The sequence below is a fragment of the Aegilops tauschii genome, chromosome 2, assembly GCF_002575655.3.
Source record: "Aegilops tauschii subsp. strangulata cultivar AL8/78 chromosome 2, Aet v6.0, whole genome shotgun sequence".
NCBI lineage: Eukaryota > Viridiplantae > Streptophyta > Magnoliopsida > Poales > Poaceae > Aegilops > Aegilops tauschii.
In genome coordinates, this window is record NC_053036.3 from 30,113,536 (window position 1) to 30,133,686 (window position 20,151).

At 40.7% G+C, this 20,151-nt stretch overlaps 1 protein-coding gene across 2 annotated transcripts; it reads left to right on the plus strand.

Moving 5' to 3' along the window:
- The first annotated feature begins 224 nt into the window (after positions 1-224).
- LOC109767626 (probable cleavage and polyadenylation specificity factor subunit 1) lies at positions 225-19,221 on the plus strand. Of its 2 annotated transcripts, XM_073507768.1 has the most exons (27): positions 248-541; positions 629-720; positions 841-978; positions 1,674-1,827; positions 2,087-2,222; positions 3,005-3,150; positions 3,336-3,431; positions 3,528-3,580; positions 5,551-5,682; positions 5,788-5,839; positions 5,930-6,046; positions 6,665-6,805; positions 7,037-7,162; positions 7,898-7,975; positions 8,239-8,358; positions 10,864-10,958; positions 11,641-11,840; positions 12,397-13,139; positions 14,340-14,420; positions 14,509-14,574; positions 14,648-14,725; positions 14,873-15,103; positions 15,342-15,470; positions 15,658-15,831; positions 17,036-17,221; positions 17,846-18,213; positions 18,772-19,221. In XM_073507768.1, the coding sequence occupies exons 1-27, from the start codon at positions 377-379 to the stop codon at positions 18,884-18,886; spliced, it is 4,212 nt and encodes a 1,403-aa protein (XP_073363869.1). In that variant the 5' UTR covers positions 248-376; the 3' UTR covers positions 18,887-19,221. The 2 variants fall into 2 exon arrangements, with proteins under 2 accessions (XP_020181958.1, XP_073363869.1); XM_020326369.4 differs by having other exon boundaries at positions 225-720.
- Positions 19,222-20,151: the final 930 nt, after the last annotated feature.

Here is a 20,151-nt window from a genome sequence, read left to right on the forward strand (position 1 = left end):
ATGGATCCCCTGCTGGCGCGCTGGTCTCGAAAGACGTTAGATCGAAGACTTCCCGACTGCATGGGGTACCGCGAGATGCAAGGTCACGCCGGCTCAGGAGGAGCGACGGCGGTGGCAGCGGCGCGTCCGCTCTCGGCGGTGGAGTTCTAGTCTGCTGGTCAAAGGACCTGGTTGTAATTTCTTTTACTGCTGAGGTGCTTTGTACATGTACATGTAAAAAGAACCAACTTGTGTAGTGAAGCGGAACGGAGGCGGTAGGGCTTTTGCCAAATCTCGAGCCGCCTTCCTTCCCCCCTCCGTCGTCTCCGCGGCGCCTCTTCCCCCGAGCTTCCGAAACCCCGCCCCAAAACCCTAGCGCCGGCCCGCCTCCGTGAGGATGAGCTACGCGGCGTACAAGATGAAGCACTGGCCGACGGGAATCGAGCACTGCGCCGCCGGCTTCATCACCCACCGCCCCTCCGACGCCGCCGCCTTCTCCGCGCCCGCGGCGGGGCCGGCGGCCTCCTCCTCCGGGGCCGACAGCGACGCCGACTCCTCGGCCGCGGCGGCGAGGCGCCGGCTCGGCCCCACCCCCAACCTCGTCGTGGCGGCCGCCAACGTGCTGGAGGTGTACGCCGTCAGGGCCGAGGCGGCGCCCGCCGCCGAGGACGGGGCCGGCGGCGCCTCGGCCGCGTTCGACGGCATCCTCGGGGCCCGCCTCGAGCTCGTGTGCCATTACAGGTGCGCGCCCGACTGTCTCTGCATTTTATCTTTCGTTCAGTCTGTATTCAGTTCAGGAATTGGAGATGTGTGTGGTGGTTTCGGTCGAATATAATCCTCTGAGTGGCGTGTACCGTGTAGGCTCCATGGGAACATAGAGTCGATGGCCGTGCTGTCGGACGGGGCGGAGAACAGGCGAGACTCGATTGCGCTCGCTTTCAGAGACGCCAAGATAACCTGCTTGGAATTCGATGACGCCATCCATGGACTGCGGACCAGGTATGCACACTTGCTTGCTCATTCTTATAACTGTCAAACATTTGATTACTGTGAATAGGGTTTTCTCTTTTGCCATAGCTGCACAGAAACATGTAGCTTAAAAATGCAGTACCTTGTAATTTTGACACAGGGAGAACCTTTCAACAACAACAGAGGCAAACTATTTTTTTTGTCAATTATATTAGGAAAATAACATCTCTTTAGTACCTTGTTATTGTTTGAAAATTAGAATGTATCTCAGCCTTACATGATTATCAAGAGGCTGATGGTTGAACTATAGCACTACAATTAGTGCCATTCATTTTTTTTACCCCTCTTTCCGATGCCGATAAATCTAAGTAAGCAGGGCTTCTTTGATTCCTAGGAGTTTCTTCTATGTTGGTTATTTGATTGTAAGATTGCATTCCATAGGAAATTTTCCTTGGTGGTCTTTACTCATTAGTACCACAATTTCAACTGAAAATTTCCATTTACTCAAACACCTGGAACGGCTCCTGTATTTATTCTATGGTGCAACCAAACAACCTGTCAGTTACGTGGGATTCAAGGTGGCATGCCAACACAATCATATGTTTTCAGAATCCTGCAATTGAAAGAGGACCCGCATTTCTCTATTTACTGAATCTAGTTTGCTATCTCGCATTTGCTATGAATGGACATGCTATTTTATCAACTTTTTTTTCTTAATATTTCAGCTCAATGCATTGCTTTGAGGGCCCAGAATGGCAGCATCTAAAAAGAGGCAGGGAATCATTTGCTTGGGGTCCTGTCATCAAATCTGACCCGCTAGGCAGATGTGGCGCTGCACTTATTTATGGACTACAGATGGCCATTCTGAAAGCTGCCCAGGTTATATTTCATTGCATCACATATTTTTAACAAGTGTGGAATTATTTGGTGTTTTTTCTGTCTCTTGTTTTCTTTAGTAGCAGGTTTCAATATTTTCAATAATTTGTGTTTAGATTTGGAATTTGTTATTTAAAATTTTAGTCCTGTGCACCATGATTCCCTTTTCTAGTCCAGTAGAATCACCAATATATTATTGTTCTCCAGTTTTCCTATGTTTTCCATATCGATTGGTAACTTATGTTTTTTTATACAATATTAGGTTGGACAGAGCTTAGTGGGAGAAGATGAACCTACACGTGCACTGAGTTCTAGTGCTGTCCGTGTCGAGTCATCATATTTGATTGACTTACGAGCTTTAGAGACAAATCATGTCAAAGATTTTACATTTGTACATGGTGAGATAAGATGTCTTTCTGCATATAAATTTGTTGCACATCCTACATCTTCAACATAAAATTCCATGCTTTTTTTCTGAACTCTGTTGAGCTTCAATGCGTAAGTAAGCATGGCACTAGGGGATAGTTCTTAGGCATATCTAAATTTGCTAAAACAGCGTGTATGGCAACAGCTACACCCATATCGGGCAATTACTTATCTCTTTATGATTTGAATTTTAGTTTCCTGTTACATAAGGTGTGTTACCTTAATTTGAAGATGGCTTGCTTGAGATAAGTTGATCATCCCTCCAAGTTTGTCTCTGTCGTCTATGATCTAATCTATTCTCCAACCAAGCCACTCCGCTGGCCATCCACCCTATGGTGTTTACACCTGTTATGTGCTTGCTACTTGATACACAACAAACCATTGAAAGATCTAGCATATTAAGTACACCATAACTGTTGCTAAGAAGTCCACAGTGCAGCGCATCAGCATGTGTTATCTCCAGTGTTCTACATAACTTTGAAGGACACCAGATGCATAAGAAGTCATAAATGTGTCAAATACTCGGGCTTGAAAATGTCCAGTAAGTTTATATCCTGCAGATATTAACTAAGGATTTTTGTAGAATTTCTCCATAAGATTACTCCTTAATTCTAAAAGCGTGATCCAAAACATTATCTTAGTGAAAATTGATTATGGTGCTAGTTCACTTCATTTATATGTTCACCACTAGTGTAACAACTATCCAAATGTGAAACGGCACCACTCATGGCATTTTCTTCTATTATCTCTTCAGGTTATATTGAGCCTGTATTGGTCATACTACATGAGCGAGAGCCTACCTGGACTGGGCGTATCTCATCAAAGCACCATACATGTATGATATCAGCATTTAGTATAAGCATGACACTGAAGCAACACCCAGTGATATGGTCTGCTGCTGTAAGTATATGACATTGATTGTCAGCTTTGACATTTCCTGTCTTCTGTATCTTCCACATCTATCTTTCATTAATAAATGTTGTAATATACCAAGGTGTTTTCTGTCTTCTGCTCATTATCTGCCTTCCATTTGGCTCCAATGTACAAATTTGAAATTATAATCACAAAGTGTTTTTTGCTTCCAGAACCTACCGCATGATGCATACCAAATTCTTTCTGTGCCTCCACCTATTGGCGGTGTTCTTGTCGTCTGTGCAAATTCTATCCACTATCATAGTCAGGTTTGGTCCCTCTAAATCCACATGGTGGACAGGCTTACATTATTTTTCATTTGCTGATCCTGAGTCGTTGAATTGTGAATTTCTTTGTTCTTGCAGTCCACTTCTTGTTCCCTTGCCCTCAACAATTTTTCATCACAGCCAGATGGCAGGTACTATTTGTGATATAGGTTAAGACTATAAATCCTTCATTTCTGACGACTTTCATAACTTTTGCCTGTCCATTCTCTCTTATCTCATTAACGAAATGTAATGTCTTCGTTCTGGTTGATTATCCTAAGATATCCATAGATTTCGAGCACCTAGTACAGTTACATGCACACCACTACATGGACATTGCCCGTTTGGAAAAAGTTTAAATAATCCTTACTCAAGGAATTATACTGTCACCAACCAACTGTATTCATAAGCATCTCCCAGAAACTTTGTTTTCGTACTTGTAGGCTTGTAGCTGCTGATGTTTCCAAGCTCCATATCATCATCTTTCAACCTGGATCATCATATATAATATAATGGTTCTTTCACAACCTACAAGTCATTAATGCTCATGGTGTTATGCAGCCCAAAAGTCAAAAGACCGAGTCCACCTGAATACATGATCTGTAATAGTGTAATTGAAAGATGTGAACTGGGTGAATGTAAAGGGAATTTACAATAACTTGATTGGCGGTTGATTTCACGTGTGCATAACTTTCGTGGTGCTTATGTCACTAACAAATATGTTCGAACTTGTAAAACCTATCTGATGATGCTCATGTGCTTAAGTTGCTCAAAGCTTATATAAATGATGTGACAAATGGGATCTATATCTCGTGTCATTCAGCATGCAACTGTCAAGGTTATGCTAACTTGCAGGTCTAATAAAAAGCCTAACATGAACATGACCCACACAAAACACATAAACACCATGCATGAATGTATACCATTCAACAATTGACACAACAACAACAACAACAACAACAAAGCCTTTAGTCCCAAACAAGTTGGGGTAGGCTAGAGGTGAAACCCATAAGATCTCGCAACCAACCATTCAACAATTGACACATTAGAAAAAAATTGTACGTGAACATTAGTTTCTCACTACTCAAGCCAGCATATGTGCTAGTGTGCCAGGTACTCTCCTGCAGTCCTACCATAGGGTATGAACTATGAACAACTCTGTAGCTACTTGTGCGTGGTATATTTAGTGCGTACAATGCAGGAACGTGACAGCATCTTGTACCTTCTTTGGAGATAAAAATATAATTCTATTAGTTGGAAGATATTTAGTTAGGCAAGCGATTGATTTAAATAGCAAGATTAGGATATGTTATAGTTCAATCATGTAGGGATTCTAGTCCTTCCAGGCCAAGCATGCCCTTATAGCGAATACTGACTTGGCTAGCCCCTAAGAATAGGATCCCTGCTTGGCTAACAAATGTCATTATCTTCCTATTCAAACCAATGGTGAAGCACGGATTAAGACTAATGGTGTATGGATTATGAATTAAGCATAGAGAAACATGTAAATTTTGAGCTATATAGTCTAAATTATTTGCGAAGAATGGATGTAATAGTGAATTGAAGAATCTAGAACATCATATTTTGATTCTTGTGTTGTCTGGTATATCTATCCAACCATATTTTGCGAAGGGAATGTTTGTATATGCTCCCATGCGGAACTGTTGGACACTTGCATTTGTTGATTATTTTGTACCTGCACCTCCACCTCCACCTCCACCTTTTATTCGGGTCAACCGGTGTTTAATAGGCACAATTTACTAAACAAAATTCTCCGCAATTGAATATCTCTTTCACATTGTGACTTGTGCCACTGTTGTGAAAATCGGAGAAATGCTTTTGAAGATGAGCAGATGAAACACTGAACCTAGTTTTGGCATGGTTCACTTAATCCTGAATATGTCCAGCTGGACATTTGCTGTGAAATATGGTACTAATAATTATTAACATCGAACCATATCTTCTTAAATCGAGAAATGGTGGTTCTACCTATGAGTATATATGGCTTGCATGTACAGTGCATGTTTGACCAACAACTAAGTTTCTACCATATATTGATATATCTTAGTTTCTTCCCCTCCAGTATATGTCAAAGCTGGTAACCTTTTCCTTTTCTTTGCAGTCCAGAAATTCCTAAAATAAATTTCCATGTGGAGCTTGATGCAGCTAAAGCAACATGGTTATCCAATGATATTGTAATGTTCTCGACAAAGACTGGAGAAATGCTGTTACTTACAGTTGTTTACGATGGCAGGTATGATAACTCTATGGATCATTATCTGTCCTATTGCTGTGCAGCTGTTCTAGCTTTTGCAGGCATGATACGGTTGATCATTATCTGCTTCTTTTTCTTTCGCAGAACTGTGCGAAGATTAGATCTTATGAAGTCAAAAGCATCTGTCATCAGTTCGGTTAGTTGCTCATACACTTCTTGTGCTTATATACCTTTTCATATTTAATATTACCAACCCCTCATATGTTATTGATCCATCTGTGCACAGGGTGCTACGACTATTGGAAGTTCATTCTTCTTCCTTGGTAGCCGTTTGGGAGACAGCCTTCTTGTGCAATATTCCTGTGGTGTGGCAACATCTGCCTTACCAGATCTAATAGACGAGGTATTTGACTTTTGAGATACCTTTCTCAATGTGGCATTCTGCAGGAAGTACTTTTTGCATGTACTGTACATGATCTGCATATTTATTTTAGAAATGGCTTGCCGTCGAGTGTTTTAAGCATAGTTGCTGAACGCCTAAATCCAAGCAGACCACTGGTTAAACCGGAAAAAGTCCAGAAGCATAGTCTACACCAGCTTGTCTTCCTCGGATATGTGAAAGCACCAAATATTCCAACCAATAAGGCATCTCACTCAAAATGAATCCTATGCATACATTCTGCAGGACTTGATTGAATGTGTTACTTGTCTGCTATGTTTAGAATGGGATCTTAATCATTGATGCTCATATGTTTCTTTGATGGAAATGACCTACAGAGTAGACATGGAAATGTTACATCTACCTTAAGCTTTCCACACTTTATATTTTTTTTACCAATATGTGTTTATTAATCAATATTGTACTTTATGGGTTTACTAGTATTACTATAACGTTTATAGTCGAAGTTGCTGATATATTTGAATTTGTCGGCCACACTGTACTAAGCTCTTGTAAAATGAAGTAAGCAAATACTGTCCCTTTAATCGTTGACTGGTGATATATGGTGATCTACTTGTGCAGCGGTCTGGTGATATTGACGGCGACCTGCCGTTTTCGAAGCGCCTGAAGAGGGTGCCTTCTGACATTTTACAGGATGTGACCAGTGTTGAGGAACTTTCTTTTCAGAATAACATGCTGCCAAACAGTACAGAGTCAGCACAGGTCTGAAAATGATCCAGTTGCATGGTTGTTATTTGTTTATATACAACTCTAGTGATAGAATCATGTTCTTGTGTATATAATCCTTTTTAACGCCACTTGTTAGTTACCACTTACCACTTCAATTTACAGTTTGCTTAAAATATACTACATCATGAATTTCCTGTGCATAATTTGGTAATTGCTTACTCATTGCTTATTTCTTGCCACTAATTTGTTTCACTTACTTCACAGAAAATCTCATATGTCGTGAGAGATAAGTTGATCAATGTTGGCCCTCTGAAAGATTTTTCGTATGGTTTAAGAGTCAATGCAGATGCCAATGCAACAGGAAATGCAAAGCAAAGCAATTATGAGTTGGTCAGTTGCATTAGACTTCACCTCCGTCTTTGGCTATAATTAGGTCCATTTTGTTCCAGCTGTGCTAGCTTTTTTTGTTGAATGTGTACATGATTCATTGTTGATTTGGAGAATGGGTATTGTCTATTGTATTAAGGTTCCTAGTCCTGCTTGTAACTTGCTGGTAATCGGAGATCCTGGTAATTTATGGGATTAGTACTAGCCTGCTAGGGGGATTAGGTTTTATTTCAAATTTACGATCTCACACGATTAGGTCAGGGAAACAAATCGAAAAATAAGAAAGGTAAATAAATCAAGAGAGCACATTGTTGGAGTCTATGTGAGAAGGGCTGTTAACGGTTTCCCTGTGAGCTTCCAGGACTTCTACCAGAATGAGTAGATTGAACCCTGTCAGAGTGTAAGGGAAAAAAATGGGCGCATAAATGAGAAACGTTGTATCATCAGAATAGTTGTTTCTGCGTCCTTACCGTGTATGTTGCTTTCTCCAAAGTTCCTCAATATATGCTATTGAAATCACACATCCGACAGGAATGTGTCTTTATCGTTAGCTCCTCATATGCGACCTTAACGATTTACATTCTGTTACTAGTTTACCACCTTTGCACCAATATCTCTGTTGCTTCAGTGAATCAGTGAAAGGAAGTTCAACAATCTTTTTGTCATTTAATTACCGAGAAGCATTTATTTTGTTCTCCATTTTAGACACTCTTTGTGACAGTATTAACTCTATTTCAGGTGTGCTGTTCTGGTCATGGAAAGAATGGATCACTTTCTGTCCTACAACAATCTATTCGCCCTGATTTAATTACTGAGGTGCATTTTTCTCCCCCCTTTTCATCCCAGTTACAAAATAGGAAGAATGAGTTTGACCAGTGAGTTGTATGTCAGTGTTCAGCTCAAACCCCAAATATTCCACCAATGCCTTTTGAAGAACTTGACCAACATATTTGAACTTTAATCCCCTGCCTTTGTGGTGTTTGGTCAAGATTTTTGTCGCACCGGTGTTCGTCATTTTTTCTTACATGGAAATTTCATGTTACCTAATCTTGACTTATATTTGTTCTTTACTTGTGTAGGTGGAATTACCAAGTTGCAGAGGTATTTGGACAGTGTACTATAAGAGTTCCCGTGCACATACCACTGAAGATAATGAATATCATGCATATCTGATAATAAGTCTAGAGGGCCGGACCATGGTAACAGAAATTTGATTTTTGCTGATTTCCCTTGCAGCTGTATACTGAAGTTTAATGCTTATGATTTTTTTGACATAGTATTTTGAGTGGAAGCTAACCACCCCCATAACTATTATGACATTGAAAAGACCCAAAATCCTTTAAAAAAATCATGGCTATAGGGCACACTAGGCCTAGTTTTAAAACAGGACCAACAGCCTGACAAAAAACAGACAAGATCGGAGCCTACTCCTATCTGCTTTGCTAAAAAGACCATGTGAAGGAAAACGGGAAGGAGACATATTTTTGAAGTTGCCAGAGCGATGGAGAGCGGGGGATAAAAAAACTTAATTGATGATATTTGGGTTCAGATCGATGTGGCAAATGGACATGGTTAATGAAATTATCCACTAATGCAAAAGGACCAAATTTTCATAATACAAGTTGCAAGTGTTTTCTTTGCATACACATCTTCATACAATTGCTCTACAATTGCTCTAATCCATCTTCATACACACACACACACACATATACACATTATTTATAATACAAGAACCATTGTTTTCTTTGCATACACATCTTCATACAATTGCTCTAATCCATCTTGAACAACTGCAACCTGAACATTGCACAAATTGACAATTGCATCTCCTTCTCTTAACATGAACGACTGTCTTTCTGAATTCATCTAATTTCTGGATTCATCCAACATCAACAACAAAATTTGTACAGAAAATACATCTCAAACACAAAGTTGATGGTACTGATCCAGTGAGAACTGCAGCAGCCATTTTCCTTCACCCCCAGCCTGGAGACAAAACCATCAAACAATCAGTAGCATGATTGATCCTAGCAAGTAGTAAATATGCAGCATATGTACAGGGTTAATCCACATTACAATTACTGTTTGTAGTAACAACATTGGGTTACTAGTAACCTAAGAAGCATGGATACGGAGACACGGACACGGTGATACAACCTAAAAAGCACGGACACGGCGGCAGCATGTTAGCTGGAGCTTGGAGCAGGTTCGAGGTCGAGCCCCTTTGTGGTGTTCGTGGCCGAGCAGCCTGAAAAATTAGGGTTCATATCAGGCCGAGTGTGTTACTTAGCCTCCTGAGTCCCTTACGTATCCCAGCTGTATCCCTATTTTTTCTTTTTTTTTTTAATTCGAAAAGAGGCTGTGGGATACGCGCAGCGTGTCCGGCCGTATCGCTGTGTCCAGCCCTACTAGAATGCTGATTCGGCAGTTTTAGCCTTGCCCGTGTTTTTTAGCTAGTAACGGAAGGAAAACATCAAGGTCAATTAGGAAAGAAAATAGATCAGCATAATATTGCTGACGAAAAGAGCGAAAACAGTAATGAAATTAAGAACAGAAATGAGACAATGCAAGGGGGGAGGTCGCGGAGCTGCTTACCTTGACGAGCTTGGTCGGGGAGCTCTAGGAACAATAGCAGGTTGCAGCTGCCGGAGGACAGCTGGAGTAGGTCAGTGTGGCATCGGCAAGGGGACGTCCGGCTTGCATTGTCACCGTGTCCTGGTCCTGGGCATGGGGAATTGGAGCTGGGCTCCGGTCGAATGAGCTGTCGGGGGCCTTCCAGGAGGAGCTGTGGGCCACACTGCTGCCTGCTCGGGACGAAGGCGTTGTGGGACGTGGCGGGCGAGGGGCGAGCTATCCCCGAGAATCCATGACGAGCAACAACAACATTTGGAATCGGCTTTCCCCCCCTTTTTCGGGCAGGGAGGCTGAGGTGATGAGGTGGTGGCAATTTGCTTGTAAATAACAGCAACTTCAGTGGCAAAGATATACGGTGATGCGGTCCTCTTGGTGGTGGCAAAGGGGAATGAAGCCACTGCTGGGGAGCTGGACTGCAGGCAGCACCCTGACCTGAAGCTGACATCTCTCAGGATCCTCACCTTAACCATCTCTGATGCCAATTGTTAGTAGCAACTAGCACAGGTTCTGTTTTGGGGCTTAGTTTCTGGGCTGCGATGGATGCAGCTGGTGAGGCTTCACTCCTTATTTATAGCTGAAAAGTAACTAGTACAGAACCACCTCAGTGGCTTTCTTACAGCCTAAGGCATCTTGACTTGACCCACAGACTTGTACCTAAGACACAGACTTGACTCATTGATTGACTGCTGCAAGGATTACTCTTAACACAAGTTCCGGTTCTTGTCGGCTTCAAGGTAGATCGTATTGAAGTCCCCACACAGAAGCCAAAGGCCGGCATAGGGGATGGTCCCAAAATGACAGGTTTTTGGGAATCAAGGAATTTTAGGGTAAGGGGAGATGCTCTTATGCTGTCTCTTAACTCTAGGGGCAAGTAGACCTTTTCTTTTTCTTGTGCTGTATTATGGGATTGTTTCAAAACTTGAATTTTCCAAGTTTTTTCTTCAATGTTACATCGTTTTGCCTTTGACATATGTATTCGGTTTATTGCCTTTGTGGCTCTGTGTTTGATCCTCTTTAATTTCTTCTGATGAAGTGATTACTGACTGTATGACATTATTACGTTATGGAAGGTACTTGAGACAGGTGATGATCTAGGAGAAGTTACTGAAACAGTTGATTATTATGTTCAAGGGGCAACCATTGCTGCTGGTAACTTGTTCGGAAGGTATGCTGCTCTTTAATATTTTTTAATGTACTCAATTACTTATACTGGCTTGGCACCATCTGTCGTGGAATTCATACATCACAACACATTCATGTTATGGACATTCATTTTAAAAACCTCATTGGTCTTATAGTAATGGACACAACCAATATATCTTGGGCTGTTGGCTGCCCTGGACTGCATGAGCCCACCAGGTCAGCACAGATCCAAGTGCTTCCATGATTTTTTTCTCTGCAATCTCAAAACATGTAAAACTGTTAACTTGTGAAGTTAGTATTATTTGTCTTAATTTATACATTTCATATCTCCAGTCATGTGTAGGTGTATCACAGTTTTTGTGTGACAACCCAGCCCTGTTGAGATTAATGCACATGTGCTGTCCAAAAACTTAAGCATGTTATTTAATGTTCCCACACTTAGGGAACTAGAGCATCACCAACATATAATATAAACTTAGGTTAGAAAAGGTATAAACTTTTGGTTAATCTTTCTGGGATAAGGCATACATTTTGGAATAATAGGATAGGGGATCAGCTGGAGATGATCTTACATTTTAGTATTTTACATCCTTCTAGAATCATAAATGAAGTTTTTTATAATTTAATATTGAATTATGTTCGTGACAGTTTGACATTAATAATTAGTAGCCTTTATCATTCTGGTTTTGTTTGAATCTTTGCAGGCGGCGTGTCATACAGGTATACACCACAGGTGCTCGTGTGCTTGATGGTTCTTTCATGACACAAGAGCTAAACTTTACTGCGCATTCTTCAGAATCTTCATCGTCAAGTTCTGAGCCTCTTGGAGTGGCATCTGCTTCCATTGCAGATCCATACGTTCTTTTGAAGATGGTTGATGGAACTATTCAACTTCTTGTAGGAGGTATAGTATATCCACTAGTCCATCATTTTTCAGTTATGCTTTCTTGCTGTGGCCTTATATATAAAATTCAGTCAACCTTTGAAGTTTAAGTTAACCAATAGTAAGATAGGCCAAATTTGTCAGTAGTGTGAGAGAACTTGTTCGAGAACAATTGTTATACGGAGATCATAGTAGCTACTGAATAGGCAATTGGAAGGTGAGTGGTTTAAAATATTTATCTAGCTTCTGTATAGCTTCATAGTGCACTTCAACATGCGAAGGTTTCCCTACAGCTGAAGATAGAAGTTAGCAAGCTGGTGCTTTCTCATTAGATAAATATATATGTACAAAGCTGTATATTCAATCATAACATGTTTGTAAAAGGGAAAGATCTAGCTCACATCCTTAGTTCAGTGCTACCTTATGAATTTAGGTGAGGTTTGGATGGAATGAAGGGTGATCTCAGTTCTCAGACAAAATAGACGTATATTTTGTGAAGATTTTGTTCATAGATAAAGAGATCATGTAAAAGGGAAAGATCTAGCTTAAATACATGATGTTTCATTTTCTGATGCAGATCATTCTACTTGTGCTCTTTCTATCAGTGTTCCCAGTATTTTTACAAGCTTAAGTGAAAAAATATCTGCATGTACACTTTATCGTGACAGAGGTCCTGAACCATGGCTGAGAAAGACACGTAGTGATGCATGGCTATCTAGTGGTATTGCAGAACCGGTTGATGGCGGTGGTAGTTCATCTCAGGAGCAGTCTGATATATACTGCATCATTTGTTATGAAAGTGGTAAACTAGAAATTTTTGAAGTGCCTAGTTTCAGATGTGTTTTCTCTGTGGAAAGTTTCTTGTCTGGTGAGGCTCTTTTGGTTGATGCAAAAGGAAGACAGGATGACACTAAAGTTTCTCTAAAGAAAGAAGCAGCGGATAGCATTCGGGTAGTTGAGCTTGCAATGCATAGATGGTCTGGCCAGTTCAGTCGCCCATTCCTTTTTGGTTTATTGAACGATGGGACATTTTTGTGCTACCATGCTTATTGCTATGAAGGCTTGGAGAGTAATGTGAAAGACAATTCATTTTCACCTGCTGGTTCTGTGGATCTTGCCAGTGCCAGTGATTCAAGACTAAAAAATTTGAGATTTCGCCGAATTTCTGTTGACATTACATTACGAGAAGACATATCAAGTCTTGCACGACCGAGAATCACAATTTTTAACAATGTTGGAGGTTATGAGGGATTGTTTCTTAGTGGCACGAGGCCAGTCTGGGTTATGGTTTGTCGACAACGATTTCGGGTGCATCCACAGGTATGTCGTTGTTATGCCGAGGTTTTGTTGTCTTGCAGTGTTTATTAAGTTTCATATACTTCCAACACCCCCTCTCACGTGTGGCTTGATAAGGCCTAAACATGAACAGAAAGAGGGCAAGGAACTTTTTTAATTAATTGTGAAAGCCGAGGCTTGAAACCAAGATCTCTTGGCTCTAATATCATATGTTTCATGTACCAACCAGTAGAAGCAAAAGTCTGAACCGATGAAGAAGCTTGGGCAATCCTAATATACTTTGAGATATTTGACCCCGTTTCTTGTTTCAACCTACGAATACTTGTTTACACGTATTTCACACTATTTAATTTCTTTGCATGTATAGTAGTTTCCAAATTTGATGGAGTATAAATCAACTAAAGCGATCTCACCTGCATGCCTCTAGCTCTCTGAATGCTGCTAATGTCACTAGTCAACACTTTTAGACAATGCACAGTTCCCTAGTTAGGCTCACTTTGCTGTTGCTTAATGTGATGTGCTGGGATGTGGAATCTAGTTATTTTTGTTTTTCTTACTGATTGCAGCAAGATTTTGCTGTTACATCTGATTGAAGAGTCTTTCAACTAACTTTAAATTTGGATTGAGAAATAAACATGCTGTTCTGAAAAACCACCACAATGCCAATTACCTTAGCTGACATCGGAATGGTTAAACATTTCTTTTGTTTCTGCGTAGATTTAAATGGTCATATATGCCACCTTTTTTTCTTCTGGAAATGGTAATGGGCGAATGTTCCAATAGGCTGACAGTGTGGGCCTTGATGAGCAGGGCGCATGGCGTCGTTCGTTCCCAGGGGCATCCCAGAGCGAACGGCATCGTTCGCTTGCGGGAACCTCCCAGAGCGCACGATTGTTCGTGCCAGGGGTACCAGGGTGGGATGTTCTCTCCCTATTAGAGTCCTTATCATCTGCATGATGAGATATGTCCACAATTTTCGAAAAAGAAAATTCAAAGAAAAAAAGAAAAAGAAAAGATATGTCCACAACTCTTCAGGCTTAAGTTGATTCTGAAGTACCAAATCGATCTAAATTGATGCGGTGTTTCTTACAACCAAATCTTATTTTGTTATATCTGTATGGTATACTATGCAACTGGAAATCTGCATTTATACGCAGTTTCAACTATAACTATATTTGCTTCTAGTCATCGGTGTGGTCCTATCTAAGCTGTCCCATTTTGCAGTTATGTGATGGTCCCATTGAAGCCTTTACTGTTCTCCACAATGTAAACTGTTGTCATGGGCTTATATATGTTACATCACAGGTAAGGAGTTGTTTGAATATTTGTATCTTTCTCATATACTTTAAGAAATAGGAAATTTTAAGATTGGTGATTTTCCATGTTTTAACAGGGTTTTCTGAAGATATGTCAACTGCCCGAAGCATATAACTATGACAACTACTGGCCTGTCCAAAAGGTAAAATTTGTTTAGGTACACGTAAGTTGTATCTCATTTTGTTGCAGACTTTTCATACATTGCACCTTTGCAGATCCCTTTGCATGGTACCCCTCATCAGGTTACATATTATGCCGAGCAGTCTCTGTATCCACTTATCGTGTCTGTTCCTGTAAGTAGTCTGTATCCGCTGTTCCCAATGATAATTTGTAACACTGTTTTGTTATTGCCATCTTCAATTATGGTTGTCTGGCACCATCACACAATAATAAACTGTGCTCACTTATCTAGTTCAATTGCTCATTTTATATTTCTGCAGGTTGTTCGCCCCCTAAATCAAGTTCTGTCAATTATGGCTGATCAAGATTTGGTTCATCACATGGATAATGATGCTACAAGTGCCGATGACCTGCAAAAAACGTATACTGTTGAGGAATTTGAAGTTCGCGTATTAGAGTTGGAGAAACCTAGTGGACGTTGGGAGACAAGGTCCACTATTCCGATGCAATCGTTTGAAAATGCTCTGACTGTGCGCATTGTTACATTGCATGTATGTATTTCTTTTGTCCTTCCATACTTAAAACAAATTAAAAGCTGTTTTGACTAGCTCTAGTTCAGATATTGGTCTTTAGTTATGACAAAATTAAACAGAACAAGGAGACACAGCTTCTACGTTTATATTTGCCAGCTTCTATATTTGGGCTTAAAATCTATCTGATCACAAACTTCAGTGACCAAATGTTCATATGTATTTTCTATTCACAAAAAGGTTCTGCATTTCACTTCAGAACACAACCACCAAGGAAAATGAAACCCTGATGGCCATTGGGACTGCTTATGTTCAAGGGGAGGACGTAGCTGCCAGAGGACGGGTGCTTCTGTTCTCTTTCACTAAAAGTGAAAATTCTCAAAATCTGGTACTGTAGGGGAACACTGTTGCTATTGCATGTTTTCAACTTATTGCAATTTACTACTCCCTCCGATCCAAATTAATTGACGCTGGCTTAGTGCAACTTTAGTATAAAATTGTACTAAGCCAGTGTCAATTATTTGGATCGGAGGGAGTACCATATTAATTTGTTAACATGTAAAGATTAATTCCAGGTAACTGAAGTCTACTCAAAAGAGAGTAAAGGCGCCGTATCAGCTGTTGCGTCACTTCAAGGTCATCTGCTGATAGCTGCTGGTCCAAAGATCACATTGAGCAAATGGACTGGTTCTGAATTGACCGCTGTTGCATTCTATGATGCTCCTTTGCATGTTGTGAGCTTGAACATTGTGAGTATTGCACAACGATTGGTTCTGAATATGTTGCTCCTTTGCATGTTGTGCCCACATTTAATGCTCATCCTTATAATCAACCTTCCTCAGTCCCTCATACAAATAGAAAAATCTTGTGTTTCCAACTCTTTCATGTGTTTTGAGGACAACTTAGTAAGGGGAAAGAAATACTGAGCTTGTGCTTAATCTTTTCTGTTTCAGCTAGATCTATTCTGGCTTTGAAAGAGTAAGCTGAAATGCCATGCTTAATGAATGGGCTTGTTGGAACCCAGTCAGATTCTCAAAGTTTTCCATTGTGCTACCTCCGTAGTATTTCCCATCTCAGAGACTGTCTGCTGGGGTGCTATTTCCTTTGCAAATGGACATTTTTTGAAATTTGCAAATTCCATGGAGTTCATTTGTAGAACTTTATTATAGATTCTCAAAGAAAAATGCACTAGTACGGCGGGACATGTTTTACATCCACGTGAAGTTTAAACTTCAAACTCAGTATTATACGCTCACTTCCTCATCCGTGCACCTTGTCTGCTGCTCACACTGTCGCCCCTCCCAGCAATGGATGCGTGCACCGCTGTCGCTCTTCTTGCTGCCTTCTCTGTGCTTCTCACAGGGCATGTTATGATTTAAGCCTGTCGTTTGAGCTAGTTGGACTTGTGCTTTGGAGCTTCTCTGCTTGGCAGATGCTTTGAATTGCACCTTAACGAGTCATTCCAATCAGTCGCTCTCAGCTCTGCGAGCAGATGCATGCTCTGTGATGAACTAATCTCCTTGTCCTCCCAGCAGCCTTTTGCCATCGGCTAACGACTGCTTGCGTTCTCTCTGCTCTTATGGGTCCTGTGTTGCTCTTCACCAAAGCCATCACACTATGGATCTCCTCTTACTCAAGCAGGTGTATGAGCTCCGTCATTCCTCGACTTCATCACCTGTGGCCTCTGTCAATGCTGTGGTTCCTAATATTTGTTTCTTGGCAAATTATACGGTCCAGCAATTTGCAGTCTTTACATAATATAGTTGTTATCCATTTCAGATTTCTATACTATGTATTGCCCAACTAGTTTGATTTCATATTCATTATGATGTTATACATTCTTTCTTGTATCTTAAGGTAGGCTGTTGCATGATTTAATAACATGTTTATATTGTGATTCTGCATACGAGATGCAGCAATTGTGCAGTCCTGTGATATTCTTTAAATTTGCAGGTCAAAAATTTTGTTTTGTTTGGCGATATCCATAAAAGCGTATATTTTCTTAGCTGGAAGGAGCAAGGTTCTCAATTGACTCTGCTTGCAAAAGATTTTGGATCTCTAGATTGCTTTGCAACTGAGTTCTTAATTGATGGAAGCACACTGAACCTTGCAGTTTCTGACTCTGATAAAAATTTGCAGGTCATTCCTTCTTATAACCTTTTATGTTACTGGTTTGTTTCAGTGTTTGTACTATTTGATCCATCTGCTAGTTATTTACTTTGAAATGAGTTCTTGATGATACTGAATCAAAAATTCATTGAAGCATCAAACTATCACTTACTACTGGACTGGTTCCTGTGATATTATCTTTGCTAGGGCCATTCATTACCAGTGTTTAAACATAAACATACTCCGTATTAAGTAATAACTGTAGACATCCTCTCTTTGAACTAGTTGTGGACTTGATGTCAGAAAATCATCTGGTAATCAGAATCAAGGAAATAATTATATTACTACTGTTAAATGTCATTTCAAGTCCCTCTTATGGTAGTATGTTATGGTTGGGTACTTTGCAGTAGTCCAGTTTGGCCCACCTATTCTGCCAATGGTTAGTTGATCTACTACCATTTAAAGATATTCGACATATTTGCTGAGCAGCATGAGCTTGTGTGCTTTGTTGGCAAATATAATTGGGGATACTACTTGACTTGTACAGCATATGCTTCCTACTGAACACCTGAGTTAGTTGGATATAGTGCAACATGGAAGTGCCACCCTGTCCACCTGATTATTCACTGCACTCTAACGAATAACATCATGCAGATCTTCTACTATGCTCCCAAAATGGTGGAGAGCTGGAAGGGGCAGAAGCTCCTTTCCAGAGCAGAGTTCCATGTTGGAGCCCATCTGACCAAGTTTATGAGGCTGCAGATGCTTCCCGCTCCAGGATTGGCATCTGAGAAGACGAATCGTTTTGCCCTTCTTTTTGGTACTTTGGATGGTGGTATTGGATGCATTGCGCCTATTGATGAGTTGACATTCCGCCGGCTTCAGAGCTTACAGAGGAAGCTTGTAGATGCCGTCCCCCACGTGTGTGGCCTGAACCCAAGATCATTCAGGCAGTTCAAATCCAACGGGAAGGCACATCGTCCTGGACCAGATAACATCATTGACTTTGAGCTTCTTGCACAGTAAGTGAAGCTTCCACACATCAGCTTATATTATTTTACCACTTATGCAGCCCTTATGCTCTCTGCACATCTTGTTACACTCTCCAAATATTTTGCATTGTTTCTTCACGTAAAGAAATACTCCCTCCGTCCCAAATTAAGTGTTTGTACTAAATCAGCGGCACTTATTTTGGGACGGAGGGAGTACAAGTATCCATTCAAGCCAAGATTTGAGATGTATTGATCTTCGTCGGTGTCTGGATGCTGCTATTGCCGGTAGAAGGGTAGTGGTGGTAGATACTAGATAGGGAACAGTAAGTTGAAATTTCTAGCTGCAAACATTAAGAGTAATTAGATTGTAAATGATCAGTATGATTGGTAAAAAAAATGGTCAGCTCTGAAAACCAGCTACTCCAAATATCACGCCTGACTGATTCCGGTACACCCTGTGCAAGCTGGCCAGTCTTCACTGGTCTAGCCTGTTAAAATCTCTGCTGTAGAACAGCTGTTATTCTTTTCTTTTAGTTGTGTTGCTTTTTCTCATGCCTCTAATCCACATTCTACCCTCTACATTTGTAGCTATGAGATGCTATCGTTGGAAGAGCAGCTTGACATCGCACAGCAGATTGGGACTACCCGTGCGCAGATCCTTTCCAACTTTGCGGATATTTCGCTAGGCACGAGTTTCCTGTGAATTAAAGTATGGGCGATCAATGTTGGATCTAACACCATGATACAGATCGAAAAGCTAGCGGTGCATGGATGACGCTTGTCGATTTTTGGTAACTCCGGTGACATATGTACGATAGGATTAAATGCTGGCCAGTTTGATCTTTGTGAGTAAATTATAACCACCTTACCGCGTACATATGATTAGCACTTGGAAGCGCATTGTAAATGGCCATGGTGGTTGATTTCTTTCTAATTAGTGGCCGTTGAGCTTCTTGCATTGTCCTTCCTGACCATGCCCCTGGTGACTGTAATGTACGTGTACTATCTTAATGGCTTGCGATACAAATTTCACTGTCAGTTGGCCATGTGATTGTCGGACGCATTTCTCTGTTATGGAAACTTTAGCTTTTTATTAAGGAAAACGGTAGCAAAGGTTTCAGTCCGACGCGTTGTGGTTCAGTGACGTTCAATCTGGTGTTGAGCTCCCAAATTGCTAGTATTGCCATATGTTTTTTTTACAGTTAAACAGTAGGAAAGGCTCCTACTGCATGTAGTATTGCCATATGTTAAGGAAAGCTTAGCATAACGCGTCGTCCGTTTGAGCATCTGCTAATATGGGAAGGAGGGAGTATTATACTCCTTTTACAAAAAGTTTATCTTCAGATTCTTTGTCAAATGAAGTTTCTAACTATATAATTTTGTGGTTGCATTATCCAATTTTTATTAGTCAAATTGAAGACCTAAAAACCTGTGCCCAAATTATAAACCCAACAGGAGGGAGTATACATCACCGAATGCAACAACTATGGTAAAGTGGGAAACTTTGCAAGAGTTGTGGTTTTCTAAAACCTTCATCCCAGTAATGGTGGTCTCTTCATATTTACTCCTTAGTTATTGAATTGCAAATTCAGAATGTACACACGCAAAAAATAAAGTAAAATCAAAATTGGTACGGTAAATTCTGGAAGCTTCGTTTCCCAACACATTACTGGGATGAAGGTTTTAGAAAACCACAACTCTTGATAATCTGATTGCTAGAGAAATGCAGACATCATACATTTTTTAATGGGCGAGCACACAAAACATGGCAAAACAACTACACGGCATCCAAGGCTTGAAAGATTTAAACTGATGATAACCTACTGTGGGTAGATCCCATTCAGACCAAGCCACACCAAGGGCTATTCAAGGCCAGGGATGAAAACAGATCTGGAACCTCCCTCTATTTCAGGGATATCAACTAGAGGGTGATGATCGACCTAATGACTCGCAACAGCAACATGCCAT